The 19,339-nt window shown below is 47.0% G+C and overlaps 1 protein-coding gene across 22 annotated transcripts in view; it reads right to left on the bottom strand.

Annotated features, from left to right (window-relative positions):
• The window catches only part of LOC123792676 (uncharacterized), a 205,638-nt gene that overhangs the window by 96,831 nt on the left and 89,468 nt on the right, over positions 1-19,339 (bottom strand). For 19 of the 22 annotated variants that reach the window (XM_087868348.1, XM_087868346.1, XM_087868347.1 and 16 more), the window contains exon 4: positions 8,574-8,699. In XM_087868348.1, coding sequence (XP_087724474.1) covers positions 8,574-8,699 — 126 coding nt within the window. The other 3 variants (XM_045798000.2, XM_045798001.2, XM_087868336.1) reach the window with 2 other exon arrangements.

The following is a 19,339-nucleotide window of genomic DNA, read 5'->3' as shown; positions in this document are numbered from 1 at the left end:
ACTGAATAAGCGTTTACTAAGTACTTTCATTCACATGTCATATTTTATTCTCAGTATAATTCTGAGAGTCTTCGTTTTACGATAAAGTAGAGATTGAGAAATTATCACCAAGCTAATACCTGGCAGAGTGAGACTGAAACTCAGACTCTCTGATTTCAGATGTAGAACTAAGTCTCCCTGAAGTGAATCAATACCCACATTTTTTGAAGGATTTCCTTTGTAAGTCTGCGGTTATCTCAATCTTTCCATGCTTCTAGTGCACTGTATTGTAAAATTAGGACTTCATTGGAAGGTTATTTTCCAATTATTTCATGTATCTCTGTCTTATCTGTGCCAATCAAACATAAGCCCTTGATTACATTCCACTTTCAGGCATCCCTGAGCTTCACGTAGGCTGTTCCTACAGCAAAGAACACTCCCCCACCCCCAACCCTACACAAGCAGGCTCAATCTTCCTATTCAGTAGGACTCAGTACAGCCCAGGGGGCCCCTTTCTACCTCTTGGAAACTTTGTCTGCCCTTCTCCACCCCGTCCTTGTTTAGGGAGGAGACTACCCTGTGTGCTATGCACTCCTGTAACACCAGCTCGGATGCCTGTGGTGGATTCAGCCCACGCACTGCACTGCAAGTGTCTGTTTATCATATTTATGTTTCCCACTTGACCTTGATCATTTTGAGAACAGAGATTTTGGGCTACTTCTCTTTCAATCCTCTGAACCTAGTACACAGTACACTGCCAATAATTAATAAATAAATAATCCAATAGTAGTTAAGGTAACCCAGAACCAATTAAGGCGGTTAGGTCTTTGAGGGGGAGAAAAGCCTGTCAATAGACCATGGCGAGCACCACAAGCAGCTCTATATCACAGTACAGATGGGTTCCAGGTGCTCTGGGAGCAGACAGGAAGGCATGGTGCTGCCCAAGCAGCCAGCCCTCCGAGACAGTGAAGCTGAGCAGGGCCTTCAAGAAGAGTAGAAGGTCACCAGCTGATGTGTATGGAACAAGAGGAGGAGGGTGGGAGTGGGGAGCAAATGGGGACGGCAGGCTTTAGCCGAGCTCTGTTTTGTTGGCTATATAGCAACCCCTTCTCTGGGTGAGCTGCCCCTCTCTCCAGCCAACCTCCTGGTGCTAAGAGGAGCCACCAGTCATGGAAGTTTGTTTTCCTTTGCACAGGGAACTTTCCAGAGGTCTTACAAACTTCAGCCTCCCAGAGGAAGCAGAGGAGAGAGAATAAAACTGACCCCGAGAGAGCAGCTGAAGACAAAGTTGGAGGAAGTGTGTCATGGCAGCACCTGAGTCCCTGATTCTGGTAATTTCTGGAGTCCGGTGTGCCCCTGCCCTTCCAGAGTGTGGTTTTGTACCTCACCTGAATCAAGATGGGTTTCTGTCGCTTGCAAACACAGAATCCTGATCAACACCACGACCTTAAAAAATTTTCCCACAACAAGCGCAGAGATAGGCACAGAGTAGCTCCTCTATATTTTATTCTTCAGACGGACCCTTTCCATCATCTAGTTCCATCCCTTTATTAAGATGGCGACACAGGCTTAGACACCTTTCCAAAGCCACCCACCCCCATACTCAAAACAGAGTCTACCCTAGAACCTGAACTCCCTTCCCGAACACTGTTCTATTTACCACAGACTACTTCCTTGCCATCTGCTGGCTAATTAGCCTGAAGGTAAGAGGTGATCTTGGGATTCATCTGTGGTAAAACCAAATAAATGAATAAATAAAAATGGACAAAGAATTCATGATATGAATATGAGGTGATGACATTGTTTTTTAATTCATTCAACAAACCACCCCTGACACGCACCTGCCGCTGTGGTGGGTTGGTATTTGGAAACAAACAAGGCATGCTCCCCGACCTCAAGGAGCTCACCGAGGAGAGGGAGAAACAGCGCGGCTTACCAGAGCTCACGCACCCTCAAGTTAGCCATCTGTGGAAATATATGCTTATGACTTTTGCAATTGCTGCTAAGTCCTTTTTGAACCAGTTATGAGCCAAACAAAAATGTCACCTCATCATTTCAGAGCTGCATTTAAATTCATTTTTAATCAAAAATGGTATCATTCAGCAGGACCAATTAGATATGGCATTTGGTTTTTTGAAAATGCAAAACATCCTGCAAAGACAAGGATTTACTCCCCCTACTAAATATGTTCAAAAGAATATGCTATAGGTTCCGAGGTCTCCTGTAAAAGAGGAGGCTCAGAGATGTTGTGCCCAAGGCTAGGCGGCATCACTACCCCGAAGGAAACTATATTCAGGATGGGCAAACTTTTACGTATTGTTAAAATAATGAGTTCTAGAATTTATATTAAATTTCCAGACAGGCACATATGTGCCCAGAGGCAGGTGCCAGGATCACCTTAAGTCACCTTGAGTCCCTTCCAGCTCTGTGATTCTGCAATTGCTTGTACTGGTTCTCTCCAAGTCTGTGATGGGCTGAAGAGCTATTCCTGTCCTAGTTCTTTTCCTTATATAGGTCAAATCCCATTCCAACGAGGACCATAACAATAACCACCTCATGGCCTGGTTACTTTAGACAACCTGATAAAATGAGAATCAAGCATGACCTCCAAGCCAGAGTTGGCTGTTACAGAATTTGACCTGAATATTATTTAAGCAAGGAGGAAGCCAGTGTATGAAGTTTTTCTCTTCGTGGCGCCAGGCCATTTTAGAACACTCAGACGGAAGGTACAGAAAAATTGTCAGTGAGCCCAAACCACAGCACTCAGTTTCCTGATGGACGCTGAAAAATCAGAACGTCTGGGGACTCGATTCTATGAGTCTCTATGTGAGAACAGTATCCGTTTTCTGCCTGTCAACTCCAGCCAAAGACTATCAGGGCAACTTGTCTCTATAAGCCCTCTTGTCATATTGAGTACCCCCAAACCTGAGGCTTCTCTCTCCATTCTTTCCCCCTACGGCTGGATTCATGCTTCCTTTTGTCTGTGTTCTTCTTTCTTGGAGCGAAGTGCTAGTTTCTGCTCTCTGAAATGTTCCTCTACAAGAATGTCAACTCCCTGAGGGTAAAGATTTCCTTGTTTGGTTCCCAAGTGTAATTAATATTTGGATCTTCCTTCTAGAATGAAAACTCCACAAAACCATGAATTCTCACATCTAGAACAAAGCCTGGCATATAGGAAGTGCCTGAAAATTACTTATGAAATGAATAAATGAATAAATGATAAACAGTCATTGTTTAGGGCCTAATGCCAGGGCCGCCCTTCCTCTCTCAAAGCAATTAGGGGTCTTTCCTCTGACCCTCTGGTACTGTTTGCATTTTTGAAATTATGACATTTGTCCGATACTCTACCTCTTCTTTATGCTCTATCTGTTTTCCCAGCTAAACTGGAGAAGATTTTAGGGCAGGAACTATGTTTTATAACTCCATGTTCTCTGTGCCTAAAACAGTAAGAGTTCAATAAATGCTCAAGGCTTGAACAACTGAAAGAATGAATAAAAATATTTCTTTTATAACAATGAACACTGAAGAATTATGATTTAACATCATACCTCAAATTTCGCCTGGACTCCAGAGCTTTCCAAGCTGAAGAAGCCGTGAGTCACTGGGCTTGGAGGGGAGGGGTGTTTGTTTGTGGAGGGCTTCTTTCCCGACCTCGATGAATCACATGTATAATCACCCCAACTGCATCCTGTCTGGGGAAGTAACCAAAACCCCTATTTCTGGCCCCAATGGCTTTTTGGTTTTATGAGTAAATGCCACTGGCATGCCATTAAATAAATGCCCTCAGAAAGCCCTCAGCCAGTGCTATAACCTCCGACAGCCAGGTTATAGAGGAGCAGAGGGACAGTCTCGCGAGGAGAGCCCGAGATGTAGGTGTAACCTTCTGCATCCTGCCTGGCCCATTACTCTAGCCACTCACTGGTGACCTGGCCTCCGAGACCTTTCCAAACATCTGTTGCATCTTTTCCCAAATCACAGGTATGATCACGTGATTCTCCTGCAGAAAAACGTGGACTGACTGTCATCACACACATAGTAAAGACCAAACTTCTTAACCTACATTTCAAGGCCCTCTAGAATCTGACTCTGACCTTCTTCACCGACCTTATCTTCCTCTACTCCTGTGTAACCAGATGCTTCAAACAGAGGGAATGGCTTTCTGATCACATACAAGTCCTACGCTTTGCTCTATGCCTTTGTTCTCTCTGCTTGCTCCTAGAATGCCCACCTACTTCCATCTCCAAATGTCTAAAACCCATATGTTCTCAGGTCTTACAAAATGCCACCCACTTCTTGCACAATATCTTCAGTGATGGTCTAATAAGGAAAAATAACTTCTCCTTGGAGCATGCTCGGATTTTATTTGTACTTCTGTTGTTTATTTCTAATTTGTACTATAGTCGCAAATGCACATGTTCCTTTCTCTAATGAATCAGTTAGTAGAATATCTGAATCTTTGTCACCGTGATACTCCTTCCACTCCTCGTGGCACCTACCACAGTGGACACTCCAAATAAAGGTTGGTTGAGTGGAAAAACTGAAAGAGCGCAGTGTTTCAATCCCTATCTGTGGCTTGGCATCTTCAGGGAAGGTGTGCCATAGGAGTGTCTTATTCTCATCTCTCTTGTTGTCTCCCTGACTTTTGTTCCAAGAAAGCATAAGATTAAGAAAATCTTTGGTCACTGCCAACAGCGTGTTTTAAATCTATGGTCTTCCTTTCAGGCTTCCTTGGTCCTAGTATCCAGCACCTTATAGCCCATCTTGCTAGTAGATGAAACAAGCTCGGGGGGGGGGGGGGAGTATGATTTTGATAATAAACCGAGTAAAAGCATCACGTAATTAAGAGGGGATTTGCCATTTCAAAAAGCAAATTAAAAAAAAAAAAAGATAGCATATTCCAAAAACAAAGACGTCTCTGTTTCTGGTCGTTGCAGAATATCCATGCCACAGTGCCAATTTCGGGGCGGATACATTCCTTCAGTATGGATAAGTGAGAGTTGAGGCAATAAAGCTTAGCTTTGTTTGACTGCAAAGCATTTTTTCCCTCCTTTCTGTTTATTAGTATTGCTCTGATGATGAGAAGAGGGACGTAGAAGGAGAATGAGTGTAAAATCACCCAGGCCAAGGTCAGATAAAGAAGGAACGGAATGTCAAGAGTATCGCTTCCTCGCCTATCCTATGGCAATGACCACATCTGGGTGGCTGAAAGAGACAGGCGACCGTGACCGCATCCTGAGAGCTTTCTCCTCCACGGCTGCTCTCACAGTGGCCCTCGGGGCAGCGCCCTTCCCTCTTTGGAGGTCAAGGTCTACCTACCCCAGTTAATGTCCGAAGGGCCATGGGAAAGTTCGCAATGACTTCATCGGTGATAGGAGGATAATAATACCCGTTACAAAGTAACATGGTCAGACGTGATAAACCATAAAGTGCTGCTCAAATATTAGTAGGTGCCATAAATTCAAAGATAACTCTTTTTTTTCATTACCCTACAATGGGGGTTGGTACACTTTTTCTGTAAAGGGCCAAATAATAAATATTTTAGGTCTCTGTTGTGGCTACTGGACTGTCTTTGTCGTAGGCCAGTAGCCACTGACAATATGGGAATGGAGAGCTGTTCTTTGTTCCGATAAAACTTTATTCGCAGAAACAGGTAGCAGACTGGATTTGACCCATGGGCTGTATTTGCAAATCCCTGCCTTACATCTTTGGACAGAAAGAACACCAGAGGCAGACAGAGGGGCGTATCTAACATCTTTCCTGCTGTGAAGAATGATATTATGAGTTTTTCCAAGCAATTGTTCTGAGATTTTCAGACATCTCTTTAAGGTACTTTTTGAAACAGAGTTTCTGTTTCATACATTCATCTTCGTTACCATCAACATCATTTGGTACCTAATCTAGAAGTATTACCAGATCCCTAGTTGACCACGTCTACCACTTGACCACTCTCTTCTGGGAAAGACAGCTCTGATGATTGTTAAAGAAAATATCCATCATACTTGTGGTGAAAGGTCACTACATTTTTTAACAAATTGGTCCTTTGAGCAAGATGAATTTTAATGGATCGGTTTATTAACCTAAAGGTTGAACCAGGCTGAGAGTAACTGAATGATTCGTTCATAATTAGTATTATTTATAATTATTTTACTTGGGAAAAAATATCACCTTAAATGTCAGGATGTTTTTTTTTTAATTGCTTCAGATGAGATTCAAAATAATTGACTTTGCAAATGTATTTTTAAAAACTCATTTAAAAATATCTGAAGCTGCCGAGCGTCTGTCTGGAAGAGGCGGATACCGATATTCATTACTAGGAACGGGGCAGAAATTGATCCATGATTTTTTTTAACCACATGAATTGTGTATTGCGGTCACTGTTGGGCTCTAGAATTGCTGAAATGCTGATACGGTGCGGTACTCACTCCTCTTCCCCATTAACCGTGCTCTCGGAGTGAGTATGCTGTATGCATGTCAGCGTATGTGTTTTGCTCAAATATACATTTGCGTATATTTTGTATTAAAAGGGCAGTAAGTACCTGCTGGAAAGAAGCAATGTATATAGGTGTGTAGTGGCTTTAGAAAAATACAGTCCGTGGACATGTTATGCAGCTATGCACATGATTTAGAGAGGACACCAACTTTTTGAAGGCGAGCAGGTGTATGACTTAAACTTCGCATTTCTATCAATAGTTAATTTATTAGTCAGTTGAGGGAGAAGAAAAGAAATAGGAGAATCTGTGAATATCGGGGGAAAGACAGCTTTTATTTTTTTAAAGATTTTATTTATTTATTGGACAGAGAGAGGCAGTGAGAGAGGGAATACAAGCAGGGGGAGCGGGAGAGGGAGAAGCAGGCTTCCCGCTGAGCAGGGAGCGTGATGCGGGGCTTGATCCCAGGACCCTGGGATCATGACCTGAGCCAAAGGCAGACACTTAAGGACTGAGCCACCCAGGCACCCAGGAAAGATAACTTTTAAAATAATTAAGGTTGTGAAATACGGGGAGGTCACTAGTAAGGAATACGCAGCAGAACAATGATGATGCCTTATAACGATAGAACGCTGTAGGGTCACAAACTTCTGGTGGGTTCGGGTACAGTCTCGCGTGTGCCTCACGTGTACAGCTGGATGCAGTGAGAAAGGGTAGCAGCAACTCCATCTGACAGATGGAAAGAGAAGGCTCAGGGAAGAGTCAAGGGATTTGCCCATGGTCCACACTACCTTCCCCACACACCACACTGCTTCGGGAACCCAAAGAAAGGATGAATGTGTCCACAGGTATCAAAGCCAACTCTAGCCTTCGAAGGTCAATGGAAAGAGCCTGACCCAGAATGTAGACCCTATTTTCCCATCATCTGAGACATTTTAATGAATAAGTAATGAGTAGTCAGGAAAGACTATTCCAGGCAGGGAATACGGCGATAGGATTATAAACATAGCCTCTTATTTGCTTCTTCCAAGTATAGTCTGATCATGTGCCTGAGACACATTGTGACCTTTACTTGTCGAGGACATAGACAAATCACTCGTCCAGATAGCCAAGCAGACACCATCAATCATCATCTGCGTGTTTGCGAACTAGAAACGTGTAGCCGAGGCTGGGAGAGGGAACATGTAAAGGTGGCTAAAAGGGAAAGAACACAAAGTTTCCCACTTATCTGCCAAAGAGCTTACTCTAAAAAGTGATGTGGCAATTAGGGGTCATGTACTTAAATTTTCCCGCAAATAGTACACACACGTTCCTCCAAAGCTCAGTAGGAAAATACCCCGCTGAGAAGCATAAGGGTATATTAACTGATTAATTATTATTAATGCCATCTTTTATTTAGCTAGCAATTATAATCTATTAGGAGCATTTATTCACATTATCTTACTTATTCAATCCTCAGAAAAATCCTATAAGGCTCATCAGTAATATATTATTATCTCCCTTTTATAGACAAAGAAAAAGGGGATTCCGACGTCTCCTTGCTTAAGCTAATCTCGCTAAGTGGCAGAGTGAGCACTCTGACTCCTGGTCCATTACCCAGAGCAACCGCGGGAGCCTGCAGGAAGAAGGGGAATGTCTGAGACAGTAGTTGGGAGCAGAGGGAACCCGAAAAGGCCATCAGACCAGAATTCCTCCCAGTTCAGGAAGTCCAGAGTCCGCAGTAGGTGTGGCTATGTGGCACACAACCCCACGGCTTCGATGGACTTTCAGGCGTGTACCTACTCACTTTGAAACTTCTTGTGCAGCGGAGCCCTGGCTCTCGGCCTCGGCCTCTCATGTCCTGTGAAGTTTCTGGGCCGCAGAGTTGGAACCAACTTCAAACTAGTTTGAGTCTCTGAGTCAGTTCACAAACCCTCCCTCTCCGCCCCGGCTCTGCGCGCGGTCAGCCTTTTGCATCACATCGGAAGAGCAGTTCTGTTCTTTTGAGCTCCTTTGGGGGCTCCTCCCTCTGCTCTCCCTCAGTCCTCTGCACTGCCTTCCCCCCCTCAATCTCTCCTGACGGCCCTGTGTCTACTCCCCCACCCTCCCACCGTCAGAGGCTCTGTGCCTCTCGTGCCCCCCTCCACGCCCCGTGAGCCCCTCCATCGTCCTCTCCCGGGCACCTACCTGGCCTCTGCAGCCACAGGCACCTCCTTGGTTCTGTCCGTCTGAGGCCACCGGCCTCCCATCCAGGACCTGGGAGCCATGAAAGTCTTCAAGCTCTTTGTTACTTTTCCTCCTTCCTTTATCATGCTAGGTAATTAACAACAAACAGTAAACGATGGCATCAGCTGTGGTTCTCAGCTGCAGCCTCCAGAAGTGTTATCTCAAACCCCAACATTGCAACAAAGAAATCTCACAGTTGGGTCAAGCGCGAAAATCAGAGGACAGGAGGAGAAAACTTCAGCTTCCAAAATTCCACTGCCCTCCGGGGGCTCCCCCTTGTGGGAGACGCAGGGCATGGCAAGGCAGGACCCAGCTGGGCTTGTGCCTCTGAGGGAGGAGGGCCAGTGAGCGGAGTGCATGCGCCCCGGGGGTGTGGAGTCCGGCTCCAGCCGCCAAGAAGGGCCTCTGTGTGAGATGCAGGGCTGAGACCCTCCATAATTAATCAGAGGAATATTCTGGGGAGACAGAGCTCTCCGTGCCTGGAGGTCTCTGAGTCCAGGTGAGTGTGGCATGACTCACGGGCTCGCACAGCGTAGGCTCTGTATGGGAAGTGGTGATTGGCAACCATTTGCCTCCGCTTCTTGTCCAATTCCCTCACCGGCACAAATGTATCATAAAGTCGGACATTCACCCGGGGCTTTGCTGCAGAGACAGGCGTGGTGTCCGCCGTCTGAGTAAAGAGTGAAGGTCCAGGCTCCTGGACTCTCACCAGCGTGGGCACACAGCCTTTTGGAGCCCTGGCAATTTACCTCTCCCCACCTTGATGGAAACAGACTGTATGTCCAAACAGTATCTTTCTCCGGAGAGATATGGTCTCATTCATTCTCCCCTACCCTCGCAGGCAGGTAGGAAATCAAATATATTAATTACTTTTTCTGCAAACAGAACCAGAGGCTCATGCAACCAAGTAAGGTGTCCAAGGCACTAGGAAAACTGTCAGTGGAGCTAAGGGCCTAGCTTTCCTGCTTTCCCCCTGCCCGGTGTGTCTAGACTACGGGCTCTGTCTCTGGAGAGAAGGGGAAATGATGCTCACTGACCTTCCTCAGTGCGGGGCAATGAGCGGCACCATTAACGAGCATTGACTGACTCCCCAGCCATGAAGACGGTGTGCTGGGTATGACACAGATAGAGAGTCCCAGACAGAGCCCGCAGGAGAGAATTCGTCATCGTGTCGGATGCAGGGGAAACAAGCGATGGCCTCTTGGGAAGCTCCTTATTGCCCAGAACTGGGGACTGGTAGTGGGGACTGAATAAAGACACTGCAGAATGACCACAGTGCTCTGGCCAGAGCTCGCCACGTAGGTTGTGACACATGATCTCATTCCACCATCATACCAGTTCTGAGACCTTGCTTGTGAAGTTAGGTTAACTCCATTTTATGGACGAAGAAACTGAGGTCACAGTGGTTAACGGACCATGAAATAAGTGGCAGAGATAGGGATCAGACCTAAATCTATTTAAGCCTAGAGCTCTTTTCACCATATCACATTGCCTCAGCGACTCTTCTAGCTGTCCTGGCAAGGGAGCTCTGGCCGGGGGGTCGGCATAAAGCATCTCATCTTAGTTTCAGCAAATGCAATCTCAAGCTGGTTCCTACTGATCCTTATTAAATTCCACTAGCTCCCGGATGTGGGTAGCAGCTCTGTACCGAGTCACGTGGGAAGACAGAGCTTGGAATAAAATCATAAAACTCCATGTATTAAAAACCTTCTTCATGGGCTTTTTCTCCATAAGCAATGCAGACACTACAGACACAAAGACAAAACAAACACCCGAGACCAAAGGAGCTATGTGCCACCAAAAGGATGATGATGATAAGTTGATTCGTGATACGGTTACTGATCATAGACTCCAGATCTGTTTCTCAGACCTATATTGGGCTCTGGGCTAAATATGAAAAAAAGCAACCAGCCCCGAAGACACTCAAACTTCGTTATAAACTCAAGTCAAGTATAAAACAGCAATAAGGATTTGGAGAATTCAAGGAAAGCAGCAAAAACAAACAAACAAACAAAAATTCCGTTCATGCAAATGGATCTAAAACTGAGGACTTTTGGCAATAGGAACGCTGTGAAGGATGGAAGAGAAGCCCAGACATTCTGCTCAAGGAGGACGTATCAGGGGCCCGAGCACGTGAAGGACACTGTGTCGGGGGCTGAAGAACAAACAGGAGGATGGATGGGGTGAAAGAGAGTCTTGCTCCCCTTCGGGCTGGCCAGAGCATCCCATTCTGACCCTGCACCAGCCAAAATGGAGAACACTGAACAGAGAGCAAGCGAAGTATAGAAGAGACTGGAAATCATGTCATGAGGAACTGGGAACACTGGAAATGGTCAGGCAGGTGAAGGTAAAACTGCATATCAAAAACAATGGCTGTCTTCAACTATCCAAACGGCTCTCAGGGAAGGGTGGGATTTTGCTCTGCTGGGCATCAGGGAATAGATTGGAACCAACGGAGGGAAACTTCAAAGAGAATGCTATTTTACTTCCTAGAAGAAAACCATTCTGCTAGCTCAAACCCAAATTGGAAAGATCACTTCCTGTCTGGAGAAGGCTAGACGGGCTCTGTCGTCGGAAGTTCTTTGGTCCAGGAGAGGGGCCCATGCACATAGACCTACCTACTGGCCGGAAATCACCCTTGGGGGTCCCACTAATTCTGAGAGTGTTTCGGTCTATGATCAGCCCGAGGCCCAAAAGGAATAGCTGGACAGAAGAAACACATGAAATCCTCACACAAAGCATTCAACTCCTACTGAAGGATCTCAAGGCCTAATACGTTCAAAGGTCACCTATATCCAGAGTGTCTTTGCTGCCTTTTCCTCTTTCCCTTGAACGGAATTATTTGTTTTTACCGTCTCAGCTAATTCCAGTATTTAAGCGCCTCCTAGGTGGGGCAAATGTCCTTCCGTAGAGGGGACAACACAAAGGAAAAGGTAAAACTCCTACACTCCTACAGCTTAAGGAGAATCTCAGGCTTTAAAAGACATGTTTAGAAGTCATCTTATTGAAGACCCCCATCCCTCCGGTCTGAATTCATTCCATATCTGCCCCAACTGAATATTGTCTGATCTCTGTTTGAATGCCGCCTCCAAAGCTAATTTCATCACAGGCCATTCTAATGGGGAGTAAACAAAATGTACACATACAAAATGCACCAGCAAGACATGGAAACACAGGAAAGGAAAAATGGAAACATTCGTATAAAGACAGAACCTATAGTGAATCAGGATTTTAAACAGAATTAGAGTAAATTTTAAAAATATCACTAGTTTAAGCGGCCATTAATTCTACACGTGACTGGCCAAAGCCCAGGTGAAATTATTGTGTGTTATATGGTCTTTTGCATGTTTGTGCAAGCCTTCCAGTGATGGTGGGGAGACGGAAGACTAGGGGCAGGAGAAATCACCAAGGTGAAGACCATGGATGAGGAACGAATTCTATGGGGCCCTGAAGTGCTGGCAGGTGGCCTGTGTCCGGAATGGCTTGCATGTTGGGACACAGGACAGGGCTGTAAAAGCAGGAGGCAAGCTGGTGAGGGCAGCAGATGAGAGAAGTAGCATGTTCAAGCATACACCTGTGTTTGAGTACAGCATTAAGTCGAAGAGGGAAGGGACACAGAGGTTAGGGATGGAGGGGAAGGGAGAAACAAGAGAGAGGTAAGGGGAAATTAGAGGGTGGAAGAAGTGAAGAGAGAGCCTCCAGGGAGGTCCAAGATATCTGGGCTGTTTCCAAGACCATCTCGGGGTTTTAAGAGATGGTAAGAGGTGGGGATGAGGTACACCATGAGGGCAAAGGAAGACGCTAGGCACTGAAAGATGTGGGTGGAAAGAGGCAGCACGGAAGCTGGACTCATCACAGGACTTGGTTTCTCCACTTCTCTGACTAGCCCATTTGTCTCTTTTTTTAAGATTTGTTTTATTGATTTATTTGAGAGAAAGAGAGAGAGCGGGGGGAGGGGTAAAGGGAGAGGGAGAGAGAGAGTCCCAAGCAGGCTCCATGCTGAGCATGGAGCCCAACTCAGGGCTCGATCCTATGACCCTGAGAACACGACCTGAGCCAAAATCAAGAGTCGGACACAACCGACTGAGCCACCCAGCTGCCCCTGACTAGCTCATTTTTCAGAGGAGGGCAGCCAAGAGTACCTTCCTGGCTGTGGAGGACCGTGAATTCATCAGAAAAATCCGAATCCGTCCAGTGTTGACGGAACACCTCCCATATGCTCAGCTATGTCATAGAAATAGAAATCCAAACGTTACTAAAAAATCATGCCGTCAAATATCCCATAGTAATCTGAAATACTATTAGTCAATTAACAGTCATTTGTCTAGTAACTATGATGGGCCATGGTAAGCACAAGGAATGTAGTTGGGATGACGGGGGACCCACCCTCCGGGAGGTCACAAATAAAGAGGAGGGGGGAGATGGCAGCCAAGCATAAAAGAAACTGCAGAGAATTCTAGGGCGCTGTGGAGAAAAATAGCAGACATACAAAATTGGGTTCCTAGTTTTTACCTTTTTTTACAGAAAAGAGATGTGAGAAGCCATAGAGAATTAAGAGTAGTCAGTCCGTAGGAAGTACCCCAGTTAACTTCCCAGGGTCCAGAGGACAGTGGTGGTCGCAGAGCCCAGCAGGGGACCACGGGGGCAACTGGTGGGGAGCCAGACAGGGCAAGAAGAATGGCTCTACCTCTCAAGGGAAACAGCGAGGCTCGTAATGGAAGGAGGAAGCCTCCTACTCAAGATCTTTCCCACTAGACCCCACTCGCCCTGTCTGCTCTGACCAGTTCAGTTGGTGAGGCCACCACCCATGGCTAAGTGGAAAAAAAAAAAAAAAAGGTCCCTAAGGAGCCTCTCTGATTTCCCGAATTTTCTGTCCGTCTTGCTTTTCTACTCGGGTTCACAGATGAGCCCGCTCCTCTCATCCACCCTAAACGCCTTTTTCAGGGAAGCATTTGCATTTTCCTTGGCACACACGCAGTTTGCTGAGTTCTTTTAGGCCAGGCCAATTACAACAAGCCCTAAAATTGCTGAGCTGAGTGGTTTCTTCGGGGATCTGCTTACATTCCCTCCCTGGAAAGAGCAGGGGGCCCACTTTGTACAGTCTCTGCACACAAAAAGGGCACGTTCCACTTTTAAGGTGGAGTCAGCATGGGATGCTTTTACCAAAGAGGGGATGAGGCACGACCAATTTTCAGTTTGGTTTTACATTGCTTGATTGGGTTTCATGCTCTTTCAGATGGACAAGATGGCTCAGAGAGAGCTGAGCTCAAGACTGTCTTGAGAAAGGGCTAGGGAAGCTTTTAGTGCAAGCCCCACGGGATCTTGAGTTGGCAGAAGAACTTATATGTGTCAATACCCTCTCGCAACATTGCAATGACATTTTCGAAAGTTCTGGTTTGGGGCGGAAGACGGAGCTCTATGTAGTCATGGAGGGATGTGTTTGGGCAGAAATAATCCAATTCCACAAGGAGATTGCTCCAAAGTTGCATTTTTTTTTCTGATTTGGAAATTTTTATAAGATGACTTATATGCATCCCATTCCCCAGGTACCCCTAGCTGAGAGGAGGACGTTGAGGGATATCTTAACGGAGGCATGTCAAGCGGTACCACGGCCCGTTTGGAATTTAAAATTATCCATGAATAATTCACAAAGCGTGTAATCCATGTGCAGATCACTGAGGACTGACTGCTTCTGAGAGGGGCCTGCAAGACCAGCCAAGCAGCCTTCCAACAACAACAACAACAACAACAACAAAATGATTACAGAAGTGTGTCCTCAATTCTTGGCATCAATTCATGGCTAACAAAGGCCAGAGCACTGTAGGTTCATGCCCTGGGTCCGAGGGTATTCTTCAGATTGGAAAAACAGAGTCTCTTGGAAAGGGAAATCGCACTGTTCTCACAGGCCAAGATGACCCGCATGTGTCCAGAGATACCTAGAGCAGGCAAGAAGTCCTGAATGTTCTCACCCAGACAGAAACAATAGGGTTCTGAGGTCAAACCTGCCATTTTTAATTTAGAAGACAAAGAAATCAGGGCAAAGCTCATTGGCAGATGGGTAAATACGTTCTAGGAACCTAAGCTGGCTTCAGTGCCCTTATCCAAAAGCGTGGCATTATGAGCAAGAGGGTTCATGCTGGCATCCCTCATAGGAGTGGGCTTCCCTGGGAGCCCCGGCCCTGTTTCACTCAGAAGCTCTCCAGTGAGTTCCAGTCCCCCTGGGGACTGGCAATGGGAAGTAACCACATCCCTGTGCTTCAGAGGAAATTTGCCAGACTGAAGTTCACCTGACTTAACTAGAGGGATGCTTAGTTCTCCTGTATCAACTAGTGAGGTGTAGATCCAAGCATTTTCAACCACGGAAAGAAAGGCCATGTTGGGCTAAAAGCAGCTTTCAAGGTGGAAAAGCAAATGGGGTATAAGAAGAGTCTGATCTCTTGTCTTTAATTAAGAAGGCTGCTCGACCCTCAAGAGCTGTTCGTCTGCAGGGGGTTTCATAGGTCCCTGGCCAGACACCAACCTGGATCATAGAAAGAGGAACCCCTCTGGGCTTTTCCTTTAAAGAAAGAGCTTTAGTCATCTGGGGTTTGCCTGTCCAAAGAATATTCTCCTTGCCCTGAAATCAGCATAAAAGATTGTGCTACCCAGTTATCCGAGAGGCCCCAAGGAGATGCCAATGAGACAAGCGCACTATTCCCATGCCGAAATCTTTAATCGTGGAGCCCAGTTCACTCCACCTCCCAAGGCCCACTGTCTTCCAGTGGCAGAACAGCAGTGAACACAGAACTTAATGGCAAGTTATTCCCCCTTTCACTGTTAAGTCAAGGAAATCTGGTATCGGAGCCCTGGATTTATGAGGAGGGAAATGGTGACAAGAAAAGTGAGGGTGGGAAGAATATAAAACACTATAAGTCACCCAATATTGTTGCTCATGTGGGACGTTGCCATGGCATTTTCTGTTAAATGTTTCCCTCTCAATTCTTTGTGGAATTCTCCCCACTTCTGTGTGCAGAGAGCCCCACTAACAAAGAGCAAGCCAAGTGTTCGATGTCATCCCCATGAAGAATGGGGGCAGAGCACTGGCAATGGGACCCACACAATGGCTTCACCCGTCATGGAAATGCAAACGTATGTCCAACACCCCATTTCTGATCTTGACTCACCCTTTGTCAAGGCCATATTCTACCCATCGCAATAAGCTATGGGGGTAAGTTTGCACAGCTAACAGACCACTGCTGACCCCTCCTTTTTTCTCAGCAAGAAAAGTACAGAAAGTCCAATTACTCCCCCTGGCCATTGGACAAGTGCCCAGTGGCTCCCTGGGGACCTCTGCTAGTGACCGAGGCATAGTGCATTCTTCCCTTGGCCGAGCCCTCCTTTGCAGCTGCCAAGTTGCCAAGCTCTGACCACTCTTCCTCCACGTCTTCTTGCATTAATCCCTTTCTTTTATTCCTATTGCAATTGTGTTTGATGAAGTTCTCATGTTTTCTCTGTGGGCCTTTTGCTCTCTCTTCCCATTGGTTTCCCAGTCATCGTATCGACCCACCATAAACCGTTCTACGTGCGACTTTCAGTTTAGTCTTCCCGACGCATGCCCCTGATCACGTCACTCTTCCGTTCAAATACTCTTGGTGAAGGTCTGTTGCCTACTGGTCACCGTCCAAACATAGTGACTCTGCACTGCCTACTGACCCAAGTCCAGCAAATAAATGGCCAGCTTTGTTCACAAGGATTAAGTTGTCCAGTGACTCCCATGTCCCCCTATGAATAGAGGACCAAGATCCAGAAAACTGCTTCCACTTCATGGAGCCCGTGCACCAGAGCTGGACTGTCCTTCCGCTACCCATGTGGATTTCTCTCCTATATACGCTCCTTGTCACAGTCAAGAGGTCCTTTCTGACATCTTCCCTGCATTAGCTCGCAGGCTCTTGAATCTGCTCCCTGGAACTGTTGTTTAAAGAGTGAGTTCCACTCTCAGAAAGGCGACTAGCAAAGTCAAAAAGAAACAAGTGACTCCCAGGAAAAACACCAAAGAATGGCGACACATGAAGTGGGGGAGGGCCGGAAGTGAAGGGTAACGAAGGGATGTTGGTGACTCGTGTGTGCACCGCCCTACGTCTTAGGAACTTCATCACCTACAGACTACTCTCTTGATTGTGACGGGTACTCCTCTGCTGCAATTACACCTCCGTTACTCAAGACCTAAGCGTTTATCTTATACCTCCATAATGAGACTCTAATAATAATCCACGATCGTAGCAACGGTTTAATGGAGGAACGTGCTCAAGGAAATAGAGTGGATATGGGAGCAACGCATAAAGAGTCTCGAAAGCAACTTGGACAGTAACGTGTAGAAAAACGAGTCGGTCACATTACCCATCATTACAACATTGCTGTGTTGGGCTGGTGCAACCGTGGTTGGCAGTGGACGTTGATGCTTCACGGCGGGGGGGGGGGGGGGGGGAACGACCCACCCTATCAAAAACAATTCTGAGGATCCCAAGTCTAGAGTTTCTTGCCTTTACATAAGGCCTATGAGAATCATCCCCTGATCCCCAGTTGTATGGACTACAATTATTCTAGCCTAGAAAGCAAAAAAAAAAAAAAAAAAAAATCAAATACAAACTCTGGAGGACAACTTATAATCTTGCCTGATTATCTCAACACATTGTACAGTTAGGAAGTTCTTCCTAAGATCTAACCTGCATTTCTCCTGCTGTTTTTGTTTGTTTGTTTTACCTTTGATGGCTCATAGCCTCTTTGCAAACAGAGAAATACAGCCTGTCCTGCTTGGCCATTTGGCTTAGGTAACAAAGCTGTTCCAAAAGCCATGGTTAACATTTCAGTCCCTCAAAAGGGTCGCTGAGTTTGGCTCAATTAGAAAACTATAGACCACACCTCTCAAGTTAGTCAGCCCTGCCATAGATGTATGAGAGGCCAGGTAGGTGAGTATAGATGCTATCATTACCACCGTTTCTGTCTCCGGAGAAAAAAAATAAGAGCAAGATTTGTGCCTACGCTTCCCCCTGACCAGACTGCCGCAGAGTCTGACACCTGGACTTAATTCTTGTCCCCTCCCGTACAGCAGGACACTAGGCTAGAGCAGTGCAGTGGGTAGACGAGCTGGGGCCACCAGCACCTGAAATGAATCCTGTGCTCTGGCCCTCGTGCACCATGTTATCTCCTGGCGGGGAGGGGAGGGTCCTTTAGCAAAATTTTCTGTATGTAATTGTACCCCCAAGCTTTTCCTTACATCGGTCGTTTCTTCTATATTATAAAACAAAATGTTATTCTTGGTTTAAAAAAAAAAGGCACAAAGGGATGACAGTGTAAACACAATGGGACTTTGGAAGGCCAAGAGGCTGTCTGCATTTTGCAGACTCTGCCTTCCCATGGGTCGCCCCGAGTCGGCCAGCACCCCGGAGCATGGTGATTTCCCAGGTAGCCAAGCGTGAAGTGGCCTTAGGGACTCCCACGTCTGGAAGAGACACCTTGAGGGCTAGACGGAGGGAGCCTGGGCAGAGGCCCATCCAATCTGTGTTCAGAATTTCCAGTGCAGGGGCGCCTGGGTGGCTCAGATGGTTAAGCTCAGGTCATGATCTCCCGATCCTGGGATTGAGCCCTGCCTCGGGCTCCGTGCTCAGCGAGTCTGCTTCTTCCTCTCCTGCTGCTCCCCTCCCCCCTGCTCATGCGCTCTCCATCTCTTTCTCAAATGAACCAATAAAATCTTGGGGAAAAAAAAAAAAAAAGAATTTCCAGTGCAGGTTCACATCTCCAAGCTTGGTTTCCTCACCTGTAAAATGGGGGTAGTAAGATGATGCACCTCACAGGATTGCTGGGAAGGTTTGATTCAATGGGAGAAAACCTTTCACACAGCGCCTGGCACAGAAGGAGGGGCCATTTCACTGCGCCTCTTGGTACTAACATTACCAAGTCATCTCTGGGGCAACGCAGCAAGGAGAGCAAATGGGAAAGAGAGCTCTGGAGAGACGACCAAGGCGCTGGCATCCCCTGGTATCCCCGTGGCCCTGCCGATGACCCCGCCGTGCAGGGGTGCAGAGCATGTCTCCCATTCATCTTGGTCCCGGCTCGCTCCCAGATATGGAGCAACACGGCGGCACAAGAAAGGCCTGCCTCCCACAGATGGGCACCGCGCCGAGCTGCGCCTGGATCCAGAGGAGACATCTCTGTCCAGCATTTCGATCAGGGCTCTTCGGAGCCAGCTCCTGGGGCGCACACAAAGACCCATTCAGGAGGGCTGCTGTTCTGAAAGCAAGCAGATGAGCCGCGGGGCCCAGGAGGGGATGGAGAAGCAGCACAGCGCCTGGCAGCAGCCCCACTGGGGCCTGCCTGGGGCAAGCGGGCGTGGAGGGCTCAGGTCTGCAGCCATGGGCGGGCGGCGCTCTTTGTTTTCTCTCGGATTCCTTTCTCTGATGGTGGTCCAGGGCATGGAGGACACCAGCTGCCATGGCTGGGATTGAATGACCTCCCTGGAGGAGGCTGGGAACCCCCACCCCACGATGCCAGCCCTTATAAGCAGGGTATCCAGTGGAAACAGGCCATTACTAACTGGCCTGCCATTTCAAAAGCACTTCTTTCTGGGAAAAAGGCTGCTCACAGGTTCCCACCCTGAGGTACTCGCTGCAGCACTGAAGGAAGAAACAAGAAGCTAAATGGATACACAGGAGCCGCCCCTTACTCCCCAGGACCTGGGAGGCCGCTCTACG

The sequence above is a fragment of the Ursus americanus genome, chromosome 16, assembly GCF_024610735.1.
Source record: "Ursus americanus isolate L20-20 chromosome 16, mUrsAme1.1.p, whole genome shotgun sequence".
Lineage (NCBI taxonomy): Eukaryota > Metazoa > Chordata > Mammalia > Carnivora > Ursidae > Ursus > Ursus americanus.
This window is presented reverse-complemented; position numbering and strand designations above follow the sequence as displayed.